A 21,451-nucleotide genomic window follows, 5' to 3' on the forward strand; every position below is an offset into this window, starting at 1 on the left:
GACATAAACCGAAAGTAGCGCTAGGGAACGCCCCTCCCATCTTCCCGCCACAGCGGCGTAGCGTCCCCTGTCATCGAGCACTGTGACGTCGATTTCAAGGGGAAGGGACGCGCGCACAAGGATGCCCGCCCCCCGCGAACCCGAGGAGAACCCAGAGTGGGCTACCATTTTGTAGCCTTTACGGTTTAGGGCCTTGCAGGAGTTCCCTACCAAATGCGTCTCTTGCAGAAGCACAACATCGGGCATATGTCTCTTTATTAATTGGGTTACCACCCCTCTCTTAACTCGGTCACCCAACCCATTAACATTCCAGCTAAGCACTTTTAAATTCCTACCCCCCATCGTCCAACAACCCGCCCCACCCGACCTCAGCCAACTCAATCATCAAGTATACGTTAAAAAACACAATCCATTGCCTCAAGAAAAAGGAAGAGAAAGAACAGACGAACAAATAAACTTGCATAGTTGCACCCCCCACCCTGCACCCCTGCATATGACTGAAAAGCCCCCCCAACCAGCAGTGTGCCTGTCGCCCCATAACTACTCTACAAGAAGAGACCCAGAGGAGTAAGGAATCTCCGCGAACACCCCCCGCCACCCTCCATGTACAGACAGGAAAGTCAACAGGGTAAAATAAAACAATATCCGATAGTCATATGAGGCAGAAATAACAAGCGATGGATCACCCACTATAGAGCCAAGTCTCATAGGTCCGGGCCACCAGCAGCACCTCCTTCATGTTCATCCTGAGCATCTCGGCGATAAAGTGTCCAGCCAGTCACTCACATTTTCAGCAAAGTCAAAGAAGAGGGCACGGCCCTCGTAATCGATCCGGAGCTTAGCAGGGAACATCATGGAATATTTGTATCCCAGGTCACGTAGTCTCCGCTTCACCCCGGCGTAGCTCTGGCGCTGCCGCTGTACCGCCCTGGTAAAGTCCGGATAGAAATGGATGTCGGCGTTCTGAAATTTAAGCGGTCCATGCCGTCTGGAAGCCTGCAGGACCGCGTCTCTGTCTCTGAAATTGAGCAACCGAGCCACGATGGGTCTAGGCGTCACGCCCGACTTCGGCGGGCCACCCGGTACTCGGTGAGCTCGCTCCACCGAGAAAAAGTTGCTAAGGCCAGGCGGTGCCAGATGGGTCTTGATCAGGTCTTCAACGAGGAGGTCCGTCACCGCCTCCTCTGAACCCCCCGGGACACCGACAATGCGGACGTTCTGCGGCCTGGCACGGCTCTCAAAGTCCTCCAGCCGCCTTGAGAATTGTTCCGCGGTCCTCTGCAAGTTCCGGACCTCTGTTTGTAGGTCCGAGACGTCGACCGTCAGGCTGGATGTCTTAATGTCCAGATTCTTGACTCGATCGTTAGTCTTGCCCAAATCGGCTCTAATGAGAGTCAGGTCGACGGCCATAGTGTCCACTTTATGTGTAAGGACTTCATGCTGTTGCTGCATGTCCGCCCGGAAACTAGTGATGGCTCCCATGATGTCGCTCAGGGTAGGCTCCGAGCCGTCCGGCGAGCCCGAGGGCGGGAGGGTCTTGGCAGAGGGTCCGGTAACAGGTGGCGTCTTCGGCTGAGTATAGCGCTCAATCCTGTTCTGCTGCGACTGTGCTTTGCCATGGACGCCTTTGCCCGAGGTCTTGTCGGGGTCCCCTCTGCCCGCCATGTTAGGTCCGACGAGAACAAAGGGCTAAGCCAGGCAGGCCCGAGCCCAGTGAGCCGGTGACCTTGTCCGGACCGGACAATAAGAGGCCGTCTCAGGAACGCACTGCGAGCAATAACACCTCGCCGGTGAAGACAGCAGGCAGGCACTCCGCAGGTCGGTCGTGCGTAGTGACGGAGTCCGGAGAGACAATGGCACTACACTGGCACGGAGTCCCACTCGACGTAGCTCAGCGTAGGAAACACCGATTCGTGATCTGAAAACGGTTCTCGCCTCAGTAGACCATCAGCAACAGAAATCCACCCTCGTGGATCAGGATTTCAGGCAGGATAATTGCAGAGGATCGGAAGGTCCGCGGAGCTCCGAGCTTACGCGGCCATCTTGGTTGCCCGCGAAGCTCCTCCCCCTACACCACATTTTTGATACACCTCAACTCCTTATCGCATCCATTCATGCTCAGTAATAAATTAGTTAAGTAGACACCCACGTGTATACTGTACATAACCGAAACCAAAATACATTATTCAAATGTGATCTCCTACTTGTACCTCAGATTCAAAGTGGGGATAATTGAAATTATTTTAATCTAACCATTCAACCAGTAATTATCATGTGCATGAGCTCCACAAATATCTAACAATACATAACTAATCATTATGAAAATATTTTTTTGTTATTCGGGATATTAAGCAGCAGTTTAATTGGATGATTGGCTACATACCCTTTTTATATTTGAGGTGCTCCATTGATATTTTGAGTATTAAAGTGGTTTATATGGTAATTTGTTTACAGCATTTACTGAGTTACCATTCATCTACTGTATCAGATACACTTACGTATCGTTATGTATTTGTGGCACAGCTGTGAATAGCCATGTTCTACATTTCTTTTGAAACTTTCAGAGTGGAGGCTTACCCCGAATCAGAAAAGTTATGGACTTCATAATTATTTTTTTAAATGTTATTTATTAAATACAAGGTGCATACAAAAGACAAGCTCACATAATACCCAATCTCATATTAAAATAGACAATAAATAGTGCAAGTTAATATTCTATTTTACATGATGTAAAACCAACAATCTAAAGAGCACCCCGTCTATCACCCCCAAAATTCAAGTCAAGATAAAAAGGTAGAAGAAATATTGCTACAGGCTGCTCTCATCTTGATAGTTGAAAAGAAAAAAACCCCTGCAGATTCTGAATTGAAACCCCTCTCTTTACATTTTGCCAGAAATACCCTCATTTACCTGTTATCATTTGTATATATAGTCAAAGCATAGCCCTCCCAAGTCTGCCTAAATCTATTAAGCGCCTCTACCTTTTTCGCGTAGGCCACTTCAAATTGGTAGGCCCTATCTAGCTTAAGAAACCACTGTCCCACTATAGGCACCTTCTGGGATCGCCAATTTTGCAATGCCAACGATCTGGCTACCACTATAGCAGTGAAAACAAAATATTGTCTATGTTTTGGTAGCTGACTAATTGCATAAGAAAATCCAAATATAACCAGCAATGTTGATGGTAGGATTAGCATTGACATCCAGAGACTGATAAACCTGAACACCTCTTCCTAGAAATGTTGTAATCTAGGGCATGTGAAGATAATATGTGTCAGTCACCTGCCTCCACCAGATTGCATCTAAAACATGTGTTCGGGATCGAAACAAACCATTTATGTAGTCTGAGGGAAGTATAATAATTCAACCACCTTGAGAGAAAGGACATCCTTTTAATGTTGGCTGCCCTAAGAGCCCTATGCCCAAGCTCACACAAACGTTGCCATTCTTGAATATTAAACCAACAATTAGATTGCTGAGCAATTTTAGGAAGCATTATTTACACTAGACTCTTATTTATATCATGGTGCAATAACTGGTATCAAATGCTGATACCAGTTAAATTCATCTTGAAGGCTGCATTTACGATTGTTCTTACCCTCTCATTGACTATTTTATCATTATTCGAAAGTAAGCGTGTTATCTGTCTAAAGCTTAACCAGAGAGCACAGGCCTGGAGACTGAATTGCGCTGCAAAGGCTTCCCATGTTATCAAATTAGTGCCTTTGTAGAAGTCACCTAGCTTACAAAAGCCTAACCAATCATATTATTCCAATCCCTTACGAGAAAGTTGAAGACCTCATAGTTCACAATCTTGGAGAGAGGTATATGCATGGCCTAGTGGAACGTTCTAAAGTTTATCGAACCGCTGCATGCAATTTAAAAATATGTTCACAACATTATATCTTGTCTTTTTAGGTTGTTTTGTGGTGCGCGGGAATGCGGGTAACTTCATTGCACTTTCTGTTAGCATGTGACTAAATAATAAATTGTCAATTTGAAGAAGGGGCACTAGCTGCGTTATTAGACTAATTAAGGCAGCTTGATAATAAGTAGATACATGAGGTAGTGCAAGCCCCCCTGTTCTACGCCCAATTGTAAAATAGATAGCTTAACCCGAGGTTTTTCTTTTGCCCAAACAAACTCACGGATCACTTTTTCTACTCCGTTAAAATATGAGATTGGTATTTTTAAAGGGAGATTTCAAAACCGAAAAATCTACAAGGGTAGTATCGGCCTATTATGGACAGTGGTAAAAGCGACCATCTATCTAAAAGATTTTTAATTTTATTAAGTGTTTTTACATAATTTAAGTGAAAAACTTGAGAGAAGTAGGTTGTAACATATAAGCCCATGTATCTAATAGGTCTTGAAGGCAGAAATGTCATCCCTTCAGGGAGATTGGCTCCTGATGAATTGAATAAAAGAAGCTCCATTTTCGACTGATTGACCTTATAACCCCCCAACTCTGTAAACGCCTGGATTTCTCCAAGGGCCAGCTGAATGTTCGCTTTGTCAGGGTTTAAGTACAAGATTAAATCATCGGCAAATAGCTAAATTTGTGCCATTTCTATTAGGGGAGGCCAAATTAATGTATTGGAGAGAATCTTTATCACCGGTGGCTCTATAAAAAGAGAAAATAGAAGGGGGGAAAGAGGGCAGCCCTGCCTAGTACCCCACCTTATCACCACTTCTCCCGCTAGATGTGAATTTATGATATCTATGCGCTTGCCTCCTTATAGAGTCATTCTAACATCTTAATCAGGCGGAGTGGAAAGCCAAACTTACCTAAGATAAAAAAGAGAGCCTGCCAATCCACCAGATCAAATGCCTTTTCTGCATCCATCATTAAAATGGCCGCACTATCCTTCCTAGCTGAAAAATAAGCTTGAATTAAAAAAAATGTATCTGCAGACATCGATCTACCTGGCAGAAACCTTGTTTGGTCCGCATGTATTACCTGTTGCGCACAGCCCGAGATCCTATTCACCCAAATTTTCATAAACGGCTTATAATCTACATTTATTAGACTTATTGGGCGGTAGGATCTGGGGTCATTAGGGTCCTTATCCTTCGTCAGAATGGAGATCACAAAAGATTCCTCAAATCTGTCCGAGACAGGCAGTCCATTCATTATCTGATTAAACTGGGATACCAAGAAGGGAGAAAGTTCCTCTAAAAACAACTTGAAGACTTCAGTCTGTATCCTATCATTGCCACTTGCCTTGGCGATAGCCATTTCTTTTATAATTTCCCTTAGTTCTGCTGATGTAATCGGTTCATTCAGCACTCTACTGTCTTCTTTGGGGATAATAGGTAACTGAACTGTCGTAAAATAATCCACAAGAGCCTGGATGTTAACTAGCTGGGATTCCGCACAGATCTTCCTAAAATGAGACACAAAGATTTCAGCTATTCTATCTTTATCATTAACCAAGCTCGCAGTGCTGGGATCCCTTATTTGTAGGATTATTTGACTACTCTGATGCATTTTTGTTGACCAAGCTCGAAATGTGTTGGCTCTCTTCGTAAACCTTTTGCTGAGATGCTTTGCTGCCAGAGATCTCCTCCAGAATAAAAACGTTTTTTAATTGCTCTTTATCCCTTAGTAGTTCCTGCTGCCGAACCTCTGCCCCAATATCTTATGGGGACCTAGACATAAGAACTCCCTTAGCCCGATCTACAGCCGTCTGAAGGCCTGCAATGGTATGTTGCTTTAGTTTAAATGGATTCACTCTGTATGCAATGACTCGTCCCCTAAAAGTAGCCTTAAAAGCTTCCCAGACCATTAAACCTGAAGCTGTGTTACGTTTGCCTTAAAAAAACATTGTATAAATTTACAGGTTTCAGCAATCCATTTTGGGTCTGGGAGCAAAGCTTTATCAAAATACCACTTGCTATTATTTTTTCCCCTAGGGGTGGGTAAATATGCTACAAAGGAGACCAAGGAGTGATCTGAAAATGAGTTAGAAAATACCCCTCTTGTAAGATGATTACTTATCCAAAGAAAATACAGGCTGGATGCTGTTTTATATCTAGCTGAGTAATACATGAACTCAGTAAGGCTTGGGTGGTCGATCCGCCAAGGATCTAATAGAGCGAAATCTTCTTTCATAATTTTTAATAATCTTGCTGTCTTTGGCTTTAATTGCTGCTTACCCTTATTGGATGTGTCCAGACCAAGATCTTGAATAAAGTTGAAGTCCCCACCCATAACTATAAAACCATTAATGTTTAAATGTGTCTCTTGTAAAAAAAAACATCCCCTGAGGGGAAAAGGATCCTAGCCATTTTATCACTGCTCTTCCTTTCTGTACATTAAAAAATCCCTTCACATTACAAGAAATTATCTTCATTGGTTTTGTTCTTCTTCAAAATAAGCCATGCCACCTTAACAAGTACATGATGTACTCTCTCCTACGCAAAACTTCAAACTGTACTGTCTCTGATGATAAGGTTACATATAGTCCCATAATGGCATAGCGACTGCTGTATATCCCTTGACCCCTCAACTTGATGATGTTACCTTCTTGCTAGTTATACCATGCTTACCCGATATTCAATCGTCCATTTTTTTAATGCTCCACCCCCATCCTCAACACCCCTTCCCACCCCAGGCTATCTGTGGAGTCAGGTAGCCCATACCTCGCCTCCCCGTTCCTCCCAATGAACAAAGGTGCCTTGACATGGCATCTAATTGCACGCCCGAACCCTCCCCCCCCCCTTATGCAAAATACCCTAAAATGAAGTAGGCCCCAAGGTATTACCAACATAAAGTCCTTTCGTTGTTAAGAGGTGCTTGTGCTTTAAATAGTGCAATAATGAAAGTAAACACCGTGCATAAAGTGCCATGTGCAATCCAGTACTTGAATGCTGGATACTCCTAGCAGAGAGAATAGTACTGAATACTGGATACTCATAGCAGAGAGAATCTCGTTTTTTTCCCATTCGCTTGGACAACCTATTGTACCAGTACTGCAACTTTTCTCAAAAAGGGAAAGATTAAAAGTACAAAACACCCTTCAATAACCAATACTTTTCCCCCCAAAAAAGGAGCGCTGCACGCTGTTTCTGGTGAGGACCCTGAGAGAGATCCCGGGGAGGGAGGTGATGGGGTGGAGGAACCTGGGAGTGTAAGATCCATTCCAGAGCTCACAATACCCTTCACCCCACTCTTTTCTTTGGTTAGCTCTTCCTCTCCTCGCTGCCAAAATGCGAGATTGCGCTGGTTTTCCCCTTGCCTTCTGAGACAGGACATCATAATTCGATGCTATGTCTTCTGGATTCTCTTCTATCGCCGTCTCTTCAGCTTAGATTTCGAAATATTGGGCAAGTGATTATGGACCTAAAGAGTTTATCAAATTTATGTATCAAATGTTTTGGCCTTTGGATTGGAAAATATAGTACATAATGCATTAAAAGTTATTTATTTGGTAAGTATGGCTTGTACTGAGCACCACTCGTGTGAATACCAGATTCTAAGTCTGGTTATTCACTGCAATGACAGCAGCAGTGTGAAACAAAAGTGGTTTCCCGCTGTTACTCTGCCATAAAGGCGTTCCATGCTGCTCTGGCAGAGCTGTCTGAGAGTCTTTCAGTGCAGCACCTGCTCTCTGCTCCAATGGAGAGCAGAGAGGACAGCTACAAAAAGGCAGGAGGATGGAAGGTACAGAGGGTGATAGGAGGCAGAAGGCCAGCTGCTCATTTTCTTTTTTTTTTTTACATTTAGGACATGGAGGTGAGGGAATGTGTTTTACGGCTACCCATATGGCCCTTTGTAGCAGTTAAAAGCAGGGACAGATGATCAGGGCGATATGTAAACTTACTCACCACTCCGACCATGAAGTTGAAAAGGCAGGGAGGCCGCAGGTTTTCGTTCCTTGTATCCAGGCTCTGGAACTCTCTCCCCCTCACAATTAAGACCTGCGACAACTTATTGGGCTTTAGAAAGGCCTTGAAAACTTGGCTATTCGTGAAATCCTGCTAACCCGGTTTACCGCAACAACATCATACATGATTAGGGCCATGAAACGTTTGGTGGCAGTGCGCTTTACAAGCTCTTATTAACATAACATGACATTATAGATGGTTAAAATATGAATAGAGAGGATGTTTTTATTCTTGGGGTTCTGAGTGGCATCATAGACCACTTGAAGTTCACTCTTGTGTTTTCTTTGATGTCATTGACAACCCAGTGGTGAAAACATCCCTCAATATCAAATCTGAAATTGTATATAATATCCAGATTAGCCTGTGATCTCTGTATTAAAGCCTACTCTAATATTCACATTGCCGTCTAGTTGTGACGTGGCAAGTCACATGTAATACAAAAATGATGTATCTGCACAACTGTAATAAATGATTACAGTTGAGTTATGACTGCACAATGCCTGCTGCCAGATCAAGGAGAAAGTCAACTGCACTTTAAACGATGAAAACCATTATGAGCCTTTCAGCTCTTTTAACCTAGTTTGCTGAAATAAAGTAATTAGCAGGAAGGAAAGCCTTATGACAGTATGTTTATTTTTTGCACAATTAATGTTCATTACAGGAAAGCAGGAATCTCTCTATTGGACGACAATTTATGAACTGTATCTATTTTTTGAAAGTGACTTACATTAAACTGCAGCAAATTATTAACTGTTAATAGATGCATTTAATAGCATACTACAGATTCTGTATTTCAACTACATATTTACATCCATACTCAGTTATATGAAAAGGAAAGAGACCAATAATTGAATCTTTTTGGGCGAAAAATAAGTGTGTGACTATGTTCTATGAAAAAAATAAATTACACAGTGCTGTAAGTTAAAGCATATTGCAAGTTACTTTGGAGTTCCATGACTGAATAAAAGAACTCAGGACCTTATTTAGAGTTTAGCAGACGTGATACCCCATCACAAACATGGCAGATATTGTAAGTGCCAAATGGTATAATGCTCTTGTAATATGGCAGACACGATATTCTCCATGTTTGTGAAAGAGTAGTCCATCCACCAAACTCTAAATAAGCCTGCTGCCTCTTTCCTCCATATAATCATGGTTCTCCTTGGTGACTATCTATATAATGTACAGCAGCAGGTACATTATTTACCAACAGCTCAGATACAATAGAATGATTCTAGACTACCCAAAATCGATCAGAGTAAGGCTGTAAACAAGCATTGATTGTCATTACACTGTGAAGGAAGGAGAGAAAGTAGAGCACTCAACCCAAAACCTTACGTGGTAAAAGCTGTTTTTCCTGTAAAGCTATCTGATGCGAAAAGTTAAGCTCAGCAACAAATAATATGCCCACGTTCCTGAGAGCCTAGTCTGGTTGAGGGTAGAGACACAACCAGACTTCTATCTTGTACATTGGATTTCTATTTAGTAAGGATGATCTCCAACTTTGATTCAGTTTCAGGTCCTTTAATGTCATCCATTCAGGAATAACTTCACATGTTGTAGAGATTTGGGCTGCACCACCAGATCCCGTCTGGGTGTCATCCACATCCTCCCTGGGTGTCGTCAGCAGATAAAGGAAACCACATCTTGAACTTGTGAAGTGCATTGTCTAATGCTTCGAGATACAAATGTAAAGTCAGAGGACAATAAATATCACTGTAGAACTCCCCAGAAGAGTATTCTTGGGTGAGAAGTGAAAAACAGCCATCTGGACTGATTGAGTTCTGCTTCTTATAAAGTATCCAGTCCATTTGAAACATCAGATACTCCGCCAATATTTTAACCAGGCTGGTATTATGTGAACATCAGTGAAAAGAATTGGGAAGGTCATTAAAATCTAATCTTTTCTTCACCAAACTAAAAGTAGAAAACATAGAAATGTCTTTAAGATGTTATATTTACAGATTTTTAACAGCTCTTTATACCACTTAAAAGTTTAAAAACAGTGACAAAAATCGAAGGATTCAGCTACTTAAGTCAGCAGGAGCAAAAGGGAGCAAGGAGTGCCAATAGGAACAACTGGCATGAAAAAATTATAATTCCGACAAACTGTTGGGAGTTACTGGTAAGAAAGTCATTGTGGAGTGGTGTGGCTCAATGGTTAGAGGCGGCAGACCCGGAAGCAGAGGATGGCCCGGGACCAGGGTTCAATTCCCAACGCGGCAGGGTCGTGAACCAGGGTCAGCGGACTCGATAATTCTCCCCTCGGTGCCTACTCTAATCAGGGATCACACTCGGAAACTCTGGGCATTAGCTTGCCTAATCTCCACAACGGCCCCACACAAAGTAGTGTGGCTCACTGGTTAGAGGCGGCAGACCCGAGAGCAGAGGACGGCCCGGGACCAGGGTTCGATTCCCGGCGCGGCAGGTTTCTGGACCAGGGTCAGCGGACTCGATAATTCTCTCGCCTCGGTGCCCACTCTGATCAGCGATCACACTCGGCAACTCTGGGCATTAGCCTGCCTCATCTTCACTAACGGCCCCACCAGACCGCCGGGGATGCCTGGTCTCACCCTGGAGATACCCATTAAGGGACCATCTCTCAGGGAAGCCAGGACGGGTTTCGCAGCGGTCGAAGCGCCTTGGGACCCTACGGGTAAGTAGTGCGCTATATAAATGCCAATACATTTACATTTACGCCGGGGATGCCTGGTTTCACCCAGGAGGGAACATCTCACAGGGAAAGCCAGGACGGGTTCCCCAGCAGTCTATAGCGCCAGGACGGCATCGGGTAGCAGTGCGCTTTACAAGACACACACATTTACATTCATTCAGGAATAAGCATAGGACTGGAGTTTTTAGGTGTTTCATCTATGTCAATAGCTTGTGTTACATTGGCTGGATGGCATTCGACTGATACTTAGAAATAAAGATGGTTGAGATGTGAATATATCTTAAAGTCCTCTAATTGATGTATGGTGTAATGGGTATGACATTTTTGTCAGGTATAATTCTATCAATAAATAATTTTATTTTCAACAGTCACTGAAATCTATTGACGTTACATGCAGGTGCACTTTTTTAGTCTTGAGTTCTAGCAAAGTAGCATTATGGTTAAAAGTAGATTTGAGTGCCTTTGGAGATTCTAACATTTTGTGGGTAGTTTGAAAATGGCCCTCTTAATTTTTTTGGGTTACTGTAAACTGCAAGGTCTTATAAGGAATATGCAAATATATAATTAAACTATACAGTACAATATAGAGTAGGTATTTTTATGCTCCACTACTATACCACTACCTTAGTCTGTGCACCTAGCCTACTCATCACTAAGGTGCTCTACCACTAGTGTCACCGACAGCTCTTACTGCTTGTGGCTTCTTTTTTTTTTTTCAGAACCAAACTTTATTGACACTTCAGATACGATTGCAAGACATCCACAGTACTCCGAACACCGGAGGGGCTGTGAGCATATAATGAAGAAGCAAAGTATAGCAATCAGTGCATTAAACAGGATCAGGCATTAACATTGAACTACCTGTACCCCCCAACACCGTAAAGCCACCCCCACCCGGGTCCCACCCTAGCCCTGTTCATGATGGTCACCTAGATCTAAACTAATCAGTCTATACAATAGTGGTAGTACACTCTAACTCTCACCCAGGTTCTCAGGACAATTGGTCTCCAGTCACATCCTGTCGCGGCGACGGCTCCAGCCACAGCCCCATGTATTCCGCCCACCTCTTCCAAATTTTATAGTGCTTTCTAGGGCAGCCACGGGCCTCCAGCACCGGATGTTCCAGTCCCATACAATAGTCCAAGCCCCGTTTCCATGCCTCAATCGGGGGAGCCCTAGGGTCCTTCCAGGCGCGGGCCACATCCCTCTTGGCCACTGTAAGACCCAGGAGTAACAAGTGTCTTTTATATATGTTACCACCCACCTGCTCCAGGACATGCAGGAGGCCCAGCTGTGATGTATGCGGGAGCTGCCAACCCAGTACCTCATCCAAACAATCCCATAAACGCCCCCAAAACCTCTCCAGTGCCCCACAGGACCACACGGTATGAATGAACGCGCCCACTTCGCTGCCACACCTCAGACAATCAGGGGAGGCAATCAGTCCGGCTCGCCACAGCCTCTCTCTCGTGTAGTAGGCCCTGTGCAAGTATTTAATATGGATAAAGTGCAGTCGTACAGCTATGGCTGCCTCCCTTGGGGCCGCAAGGGCCTCCCTCCATCCCTCCTCGTCAATTTCTCCGCTTGTGGCTTCTTTTAACCATTGGATATATGGGATTTAATTTTGCCCTCATTGATGAATGATAGCAATTCAGAATAAGTCTGTACTCTGCTCCTGCCTCCCAATTTTGTCAAAACCGTAATCATGGTATGTTAGCATATGGCGTTAAACTAACAAAATGTCTGAGTGATTTTTAATCCCCCGAAAGTGGAAAAGAACAACTTCTCCAGTCAGAAGGTACAAACTAGTCCCTTTACTGATGTTTCTCCTTGTTTGATTTCTAGGTGTGTCTGCACAGTCATTCCTGAATGCCTTCACTCAAGGAAGTTCAGTATTCAATCTGCAAGTGGCTACACCTGGGGTAAGTGACCACATGAAAGTCACTTCTTAATACGCTCAGCACTTTGGGATCACCTAATTCTGAATCTTACCTAGATTTCATAATTCTAATAGATAAGGGACTCAAGGCACCTAGAGATAATGTGATTTGCCCACTGTCTTATAGATATTCATAAGTAGAAGAGCTGGGATTAGAACTTTAGTCAGGGGAATGACAATGTATCCCCTTCTCACATCCTTATTCTTTTTCATATCTGATTGTACTTCCTCAATGTTAAGCTTTTAGAAACGTTGCCATTTGTATTCTTCACCCGACACGTCATGTCATAAATATTCTGGGTCTAATGGGAGAACATTTTGTATAACTAAAATCCTTGTTTCTCATCATAAATGGACTAATACCCCCAAAACAAGGTATGTATTTTATAAAATCTGTTTTAGTCTCACTGTTTAATATAAACTTGAAAACATAATTTATACAGTACAGCAGAGTGAGTTTTTAAAATATATTAGTTTAGCATGGCACACTCACAAGTATCTTTAGGCTCTTATGTATGAGCTTTTGAATACTGTACGTCTGGTGAACAGTTACAAACTTCACAACAGCTGTGTTTAGGAGGGAGAATATGGACTTTGAGACTCAATTCCAGTTTTAATCCTTGGGTTTCTCCTGAGAATGCTATAAGAGTATTGTATGCCAATTGTGATAATGTTTTAGTATAATGTCAGAACCCTTTGAGGCACACAACATCTTGAAGGAACAGACTGTTGAAAGTGCCAAGCCAGTTCACACCCAGTCTGCCCCATCGTTGTACAATTCCAAATTAACAAAGTCACAAACATCAACAACATTATATACACTTTTGCCAGCTCCTAGGGTTGCATCAACCACGTATTCCTTACTCCCATCACAGTCAACAAGTATCGGGAACCATCATCTATGGCTAATAATCTATGCTATTCCCAGACTCTTGGATGTCAGTTTGTCAAAATGACCGTGGAAAATGGAGTTCATGTGCTCTTCGACTCCTAACTAATTCACAGTAAGTGAAATCGCATGATTTGACACCAATGACATTACACTACGTAATGTGTGTCCTTTTACCCTCTTAATGCTAAAACGCCTTCAGTAAGGGTCATGTTCATATGATAACTAGAAAGTAATGAAAGCGGAATATTATGTAAATGCAACCTAATGAATAGATCAGATACTGTTGCCTGATTAGCTCAGACACTAAAGCTGCATTGTTTGTTCTGTATGGCTTATGAAACTAAACCTGTCATCTGTGAGTCAAGCTAATAAGATGGATACTTAGTATCTGTGACATGAAATATTTAGATTATTTGTGTATCTTCTAGCCAAAGGGCTACTTTGAGCGCTCGAACAGCAGCCACTATACCTGTTGATCTTTGTTTTTGTGCTTGGACTCTGAAAGTCAGTGACAATATATTTCTGGGTGTTTGGGCACAAGCTGGTTTACTCCAACAGGCTTGTTAAAATGTCCATTCACTCGATCAAACACTTTCTCAGCATTCACTGAAAGTAGTGTCTAGCACGCATTGGTGCCCTCTGCTATATCAGTTGCAGTTACAGAGAGGCCGATATTGTTCCATGTTTGTCTATTTTATCAAAGTCTGACCCAGTCCAGATGGGAGTAAGGTGAGCTATTAGGATATTTGTAGATTTTTCACATCTTCATTCAACAAGGCTCTTTGGCTTTCAATCATGGTCGGGTTTCATTAGCAATATTAACGTATACTCTGCTGTAGTATCATTGACTGCACCGATGTGTAGGATGTGATTGAAAACTTTGACAAGAGGGAATGCAAGCAGGGTTTGATTCATTTTATAGAAAAAGGTATGGACTTGGAGCTTTGTTGCCAGGCAGCCTCTACTTGGCTTCCACCTCCTGAAATAAGTTCTTCTAATTGTGAAACAACTTCAGTGTCGATTGGAGGAAACTCAAAATCGGCCAAATACTTTGCAGGTTTGTACCCTTGAGTAGCGTACAGGAAAATGTAGTCATAGACACTTTCTATGTTATCTGGCATTGATCCCATCATATGCTATCACCATCAACAATACATTTAATGTAATTTGTTTGAACCTTTTTAGGTTTATGTACGAGCAGATGATCTGCCTTATCTCCCCTTTTTGTACTAGTTTACCCTTTCAGGGAGCTTTATGAGTTGCCTACCAACAGTCAGTTTTGTGTCGGACTTCCGGATCTCGGATCTGCGTCTCAAAGTAAATTTATTCTTTTCTTTCCTAATTGCAAAATTGTCACTATAAATGAAATCAATGCCCAACACCCTTTTATGATTACTTTGTGGCATCCCAGACGATATCCCAAGATACCTCATTCTCAACATTTTCCTGAGCGTATTGGTCTAAGGCATCTCAGATAGAGGCTTTCATACTGAGTCTTGAAACTCAGTTTTGTAAACTTATCCTGACACAGTGAATACAAGAAACAGATATTGTTCTAATTCCCAAACTGGGTAAAGACCCCAAAGTATGTGCATCATCCAGGCCTGTCTCCCTTCTTAATTCAGTAGTTAAAATTGTCCATCAAATCTTTACCAACAGATCAGAAACCCTAATTTGCTTTCTAATTGAACAAGACCTACTGGGGTTTATTAGACATAGAAAGAAGAGGGTGAAACATCTGGTGTAGAAGGCAACAAGAAAGTACATACAATACTTCTGATGGCCTCAGGTACATAGAAAGTATTCAGCAGCTTGAGTTAGCGTTGTCTTGGGACAGTCCTCGAAGAGGCAGGATGGAGGCCAAGATGTTTGTTTAGATACTGGCTAACTACAAGACTCTGAGTGTTAGAGTTAGTCAATGGAAGCCCATCAGACCGCTTTCCCCTGACATGAGGATTGTGGCAGTGATTCCCACTTTCACCCTAGGTATCTGTTGTGGGGGTAGCATCATTAGCTACAGCGCTATAAAAAGGATGGATTTCAGGAGAGAAACGTACAAAATAAGTCTCTCCACTGAGGATATATTATTCATGCCGACAGAGCAGGAGCTGTTAATACCCACATTGTTGAGCCTAGCAATACGGTTTAAATGGCTGCCAGAGAACAGGGAGGCCTACCATGCCCAGACACGCTTAAATATCATGATGCAACACACCTTCAGAAAATAGCTTGTTGGTCTACTAACGAAACTGAAACAATATGACTGTTGAAGGATTGCCCTATAATGGCCAGGCTGCTATGGGGCATAGCACGGTGGGGGAAAAAAGGCATAGACCACGCAACACCTTTATGGCAATGCCAGTGAATACAGACCTAGAGGTGCCGTAGAGCTGGAATTGCATCAATTACGCAACATATCTATCCTCGACAACCTCCACTTCTTGGCAGCAATACCAGGGGACTCTTTAAAAACTGGAAAAGGGGGCGTGCAAAAAGCTATCATACTTCTTCCTTCAAGCCAAAAGAAAGACATTTGGAGAGTGCAAAACTCCTTTCATTGTCACACTACTTGATAGGGTACAATATTTACAGATGTGCCACTGGGGTCTTTATCAGACCAGCGAAGAAACTGCAACCAGACTATTAGCTAACTATGAAACTCGCATTAGACAATACGACAACTCTACAGACTTAATATCAGACATATACAAAATTCTTCAGGACAATCAGCATGTTCACACTTGGGCATATCAAGAAAGATGGGGTTCTATCTGGATAGTCCTCCCAGGATGAAGGACTGGTTCAAAATATCAAGGTATGTTTAGGAGCATAAAGGGAGCATATGATGAATCAGCTTATAATATTATGTACCACTCATACCGAACAATGCAATGTCTATATAGGATCTTTCCTTCAGTTTCTGATAAATGCTGGACATGCAATTTTAGGATGGACACCTTTCCGCACATATAAAGGAAATGTGCATACATTCATTTTTTTGAAAAAGAGATCCTGGGGCATTTCAGGGTGCTTTCCAATACCATTTGGTGTTGATCACTTTCAACTGGAAGTTAAAGACAACTCGAAGTATAGCACAATTGTTTTTCGCACACTGGCAGTTGATGGAAATAGAGAAGCTGCCTCACAGTCTTATGGATACAGATACGAAATGTGAAATCCATTAATCACACTTTGATGAAAGTGAAACATTCTTGTTTTACTCCTGTAGACCTGAAAGCCTTTCAGATATTCTTGTAGCTACTCCATGAAAGTCTATATAGTAGTGAATCTGAGCAAGCTTCAGATACAGGCCTTGAAAAATCTTAAAAATATTACTAGACCTGCATGTCCAATGACTTGAATTATCTACTCAACCTAATTGCAATGCACTCGACCCACAAACTAGTCTCACTAAAGTTCTTCAAAACATTTTCAGCATCACTAACCCAAGAAACTGTTGCCTACAATATTGCAGGAATTCCATCTTACTTGCAAATATAATTTGTCGTACATTACATGCTATAAGCATGCATACCTTGCGTTCTTAGCTGTTTTAAGAGAGTGTACCTGCATGACTATTTGCCCCAGTATTGGAACTATCATAGATTCCCATCGCTTGTATCATTCCCCGTCGTCGTAATGGGAGCCTCGGTAAATACAAAAAATACCATAGCAGTAGGTACAAAAGAGAAAGAAAGGTCTAGGCCTCATCTCATTTTGTAGCATATCCACCTCTTTTTGTAGAAGAGACCAAAAACTTGGAACAACCAATCAGATTAGCCTCACCCCATAGAACCTTCCTGAGAGATCCTCAGATTTTCTACTGCACGTTGTGCTAAGAGAGTCTCCTCAGGGCTCTTCTCAGTTTTTCTCTACAACTTTGGATTTCAGCTACTGTTTGCTTCAAGATGTCAGATAAAGAGAAGAAGGCTTTATTTAAGGCCTGTTCTACCTGTTCTAAGAAAAGGCTTTATGTGGAGGACAAGCATAAGGATTGTATTTATTGCTTGTACCTGGACCACAAAGCCACTGATTGTAAAATCTGCAGAACTGTCTCCACCAAGACACTAAGAGACAGGGAAGGAAGACTTTTGACTTGGCTACAGAAGATGAAGTCATGGAAGGAGGAGGTAATTTCTAGTGACAGAGAGGATTCCTCCTCAGCTTCTTCATCAAGGAGATCTAAGAAGAGGGGTAGGTCTTCCCCTTCAACATCAACTGAACCTCCTGCTAAGGCCTCTCAAAAGACCTCTGATAGGTCTCATAGGCCCAGTCCTGGAAAATCTCCTCACCGAGGTGAAAATGAGAAGGGGGGATTGTGATTGAGATAATTTCTACACAGAAGGTGACTCAAATACCTTCTGTTGTCTCTCCACCATCTGAGAAGACTAAAGGTTTTTTTAAAACCAGCATCTTTACTTCAGGAAGGAAAATCAGCCAAGAAAACCCGTTCGTCGACGACGACTTCATCAGGTACGTCGACGCCGGTTTCTAAAGGGCAACAGGCGTCGACTATGGCTCTGTCGACGATCCCGACGTAGAGTGCTTCGAAGACGACTTCGTCGACGGCGCAGGGTCCCGTCTCAGTGTCGACGAAGATGACGCCGACGGTGGTGTCGAAGACGACGACGACGGCGATGACGACGGCTACCATGATACTGACGACGAGCTCGCTGACGATGCCGTCGACGATTTCTCCACCGTCGACGATGATCCTTTCTCCGTCAACGATGCTTTCGTTGACGCCGATTCCATTGATGACGCCGATGTCGTCGACGACTCCGTCAACAGTACAAAAAGTTAAGATTTCAATTAGAAAACGCCAAATTACTCCGGAGATGACATCTCTGCGAAGGGTGGCGTCTTTGCCTCCAGCATTACTTTTAGATGAAGACTACTCTGATGAGGAAGATAGTCCTTATGGGGATGCATATAGTCCTTCTCAGCTCCAGGTGAAATACCAGGACTCAGATTCTGATGACTATTATGAAGAACAGCAGCAACCCCCTCCTTGGGAAAGGCCTCAAGAACAGTCTCATCAGAGTATGGTTTCTATGACTTCTTCCCTAATAAGTGACTTACAGATCATGTTAATGGATTATAGGAGGAGATTTCCATCCCAACCCTCTGAATCCATGCAATCACCTCCGCCACCACCACCGCCGCCTCCTTCCACTTCTACGGTTCAACCACCAGAGCCGGAACCTTTAGAGAAACGGTAAAATATCGCCACGGGGCAGGCTAATGTGGATGATGATGATGATGACGATGATTCCTCGGTGGATGGCCGGAATGTAAGAGAGGTCCCAAACACGGATAGAGAATGGGATGACTATATTATACCGGATCCCGCTTCACCTGTACCGGATCCTGTGGATTCTCCTCCAGCAGACATCGGAGATTTCCATGATCTTATGGAGAGCGCTTCAAAGAGATTTGGTCTTCCCGTTCCGGTTGTTCAATCGGATTGCTTTCTATATGATTTTAAAGAGCCTTACAGGAAATCCATTCGCTCTATTCCAATCATAGAGCATATATGGAGTAAAGGTACGACGGCTATGCAGTCTCCAGCTACTGTTATCCCTGTTCTACCACGGCTGGAGAAAAAAATATAAGGCTCCTGATGGTAGTCCTGACTCCGTAATCTCCCAGGCGGCTCAAAGAAAGTCAAAGAACCCATCGGCTCCTCTTGCCTCGCCACCGGATGGAGAAGGCAGGCGCCTTGATAACGTGGGCAAGAGATTCTCTTCTATGTCCAGCCTCTTGGTTCGAGCCTCCAATGCACTGGCAATTTAGGGACGATATGATCGCCAAATGTGGTGCGATTTGTCTCCTTTCGTTGATCAGCTACCGGATACTTCCAAAGCGGATGCAAAGAAAACCCTGGAGGAGGGGGAGCGATCTTCCTCAGAGATTATTGATTGTGCCATGGACATTGCCACAACTGCTTTACGCCCCTTGGCAGGCTCAGCTGTCCTGAGGAGGCAAAGTTGGCTTCGGGCTACCTGGTTTCACCCTGAGGTACAGAATAAGATTTTGGATTTGCCATTTGATGGTGACATGCTTTTTGGTAAGCATATAGATGACGCCTTACAGGACATCAAGAAGGACACGGAAACAGCTAGGTCCTTAGGCACATTGCAGTATCACAAGGTACCTTTCCGAGGAGCAAAAGGTATGTTTTTCAAATTACAGAGGAGGATACCAACAACGCTACTCCTCCTATCCGCAATCTTCGCAGACTTACAAGCCTCAATACTCTCAACGCCAGGGCCAGTCGGCGTCTTTCTCTTGCCAACCTGCAAGAGGTCGACAAGGGCATCAAGGGAGAGATTCTTCCAAACGTCAATAGTGGCCCCTCAGCTCTGTCTGCTGTTCCTCCACCCCTGGTAACATCAGTAGGGTGCAGGATTTCACACTGTCTGCGGAGCTGGAAGATCATAACATCAGATCGGTGGGTCCTCAATATCATACAATTTGGCCACACGTTGGAATTCCAAAACCTCCCACCTTCCAGAGCCCCTCTAGCCACCGAATCAAAACATCTACAGCTTCTACGTCTTTAAGCCCACCAACTGCTCTTTAAGGGAGCAATAGAGCCTGTGCCTCTTATCTCAAAGAGGAGAAGGGTTCTATTCCAGGTTTTTCCTGGTTCGCAAGATGGAAGACAAATGGTGCCCAATTTTAGACCTGAGGGAGCTCAACACCTATCTCATAAAACTATAATTCCGGATGGTATCCCTTCACGATATTTTGCGCCTTCTCAACCCAGGAGATTACATGGCAATTCTGAATCTCGAGGATGCATATTTTCACGTACCGATCCACCCAGCTCACAGACGATTCTTACGCTTCACAGTAGCCAAGAGCCATTTTCAATTCAAAGTCCTGCCTTTCGGTCTCAGATCCTCTCCTCGGATTTTCACGAAGGTTTTAGCCCCGGTGGCAGCGTTTCTCAGAAAACAATTTCTAGAAGTTTTCCCTACCTAGACGATTGGTTGATAAAAGCTCCATCTTCTCAAGCAACTACAAGAGCAGTCACAAGTTGCATTCAACTTTTCGAGCATCTGGGTCTACAACTCAACAGGACCAAATCGGTCCTTCTCCCTTCCAGGTCGGCCAAATTCCTAGGTTCCATTCTGGATACAAGATGCTGCAAGGCTTTCCCATCGGAAGAAAGACAAAGAAAGCACATTCTCTCGGCTCGTCAATTGGAAAGGAGACGGTCTCTATCGGTCCGTCTGTAAAAATCGCTCCTAGGATCGATTTCATCCTGCATACCCTTAATTCCGCATTGCAGACTAAGTATGCACCCTTTGCAGGAGCAGCTTCACAGGCAATGGCGCCAGGCGGAAGGCCTGCCGATTGGTGGATGGACAAAGACAATATCTCAAAGGGTCTCACTTTCAAGATTGCTCCTTCTCCCTTCGTTCTGACCACGGATGCCTTGCTGGAAGGCTGGGGAGCTGTTTTACAAGACCTACAAGTGAGCGGTCATTGGACGCACGAGCAGCGTACTTTCCACATCAATCTTCTAGAGCTCAAGGCAATATATTTGGTTTTGCAAGCTTTCTACTGTACTGGTTCGTACGGACAACACGACGGCCACAGATTATGTGAACAAACAAGGCGGAACAAGATCTCGAGTTCTTTCAAGGGAGGCCCAAGAGATACGGGAATGGGCAATTCTCTACGAGTTTCTCTCTCAGCAGAACATCTCCCAGGTACACTCAACACGACAGCGGATACCTTGAGTCGGCTGAAGTCGGTCTGTCACGAGTGGGAACTGGATCAAGACACTCTCAACTAAGTCTTCTCAAGTTGGGGCACTCCGTCCATAGACCTATTCGCAACCCCAGACAACAGGAAATGCCAGTTCTATGCAAGCAGGGTTCACCATCATGGCTTATTGGGGAATGCTCTTTCGATAGCCTGGTCAGGCGCCTTTGTTTACTCCTTTCCTCCAATTCCCCTTATTCCGGGGCTAATCAGGAAACTCAAGATGGAACCCCGCAGAATGATTTTGATCGCACCAGCGTGGCCCCGCCAATTCTGG

At 43.7% G+C, this 21,451-nt stretch overlaps 1 protein-coding gene across 2 annotated transcripts in view; it reads left to right on the forward strand.

Moving 5' to 3' along the window:
* Positions 1-21,451, forward strand: part of GATD1 (glutamine amidotransferase class 1 domain containing 1) — a 129,782-nt gene that overhangs the window by 25,890 nt on the left and 82,441 nt on the right. For both annotated transcript variants that reach the window (XM_086957764.1, XM_086957765.1), the window contains exon 2: positions 12,410-12,486. In XM_086957764.1, coding sequence (XP_086813890.1) covers positions 12,410-12,486 — 77 coding nt within the window. The remainder of the gene's footprint in view (positions 1-12,409; positions 12,487-21,451) is intronic.

This window comes from Lissotriton vulgaris, chromosome 2_1, assembly GCF_964263255.1.
Source record: "Lissotriton vulgaris chromosome 2_1, aLisVul1.2, whole genome shotgun sequence".
NCBI lineage: Eukaryota > Metazoa > Chordata > Amphibia > Caudata > Salamandridae > Lissotriton > Lissotriton vulgaris.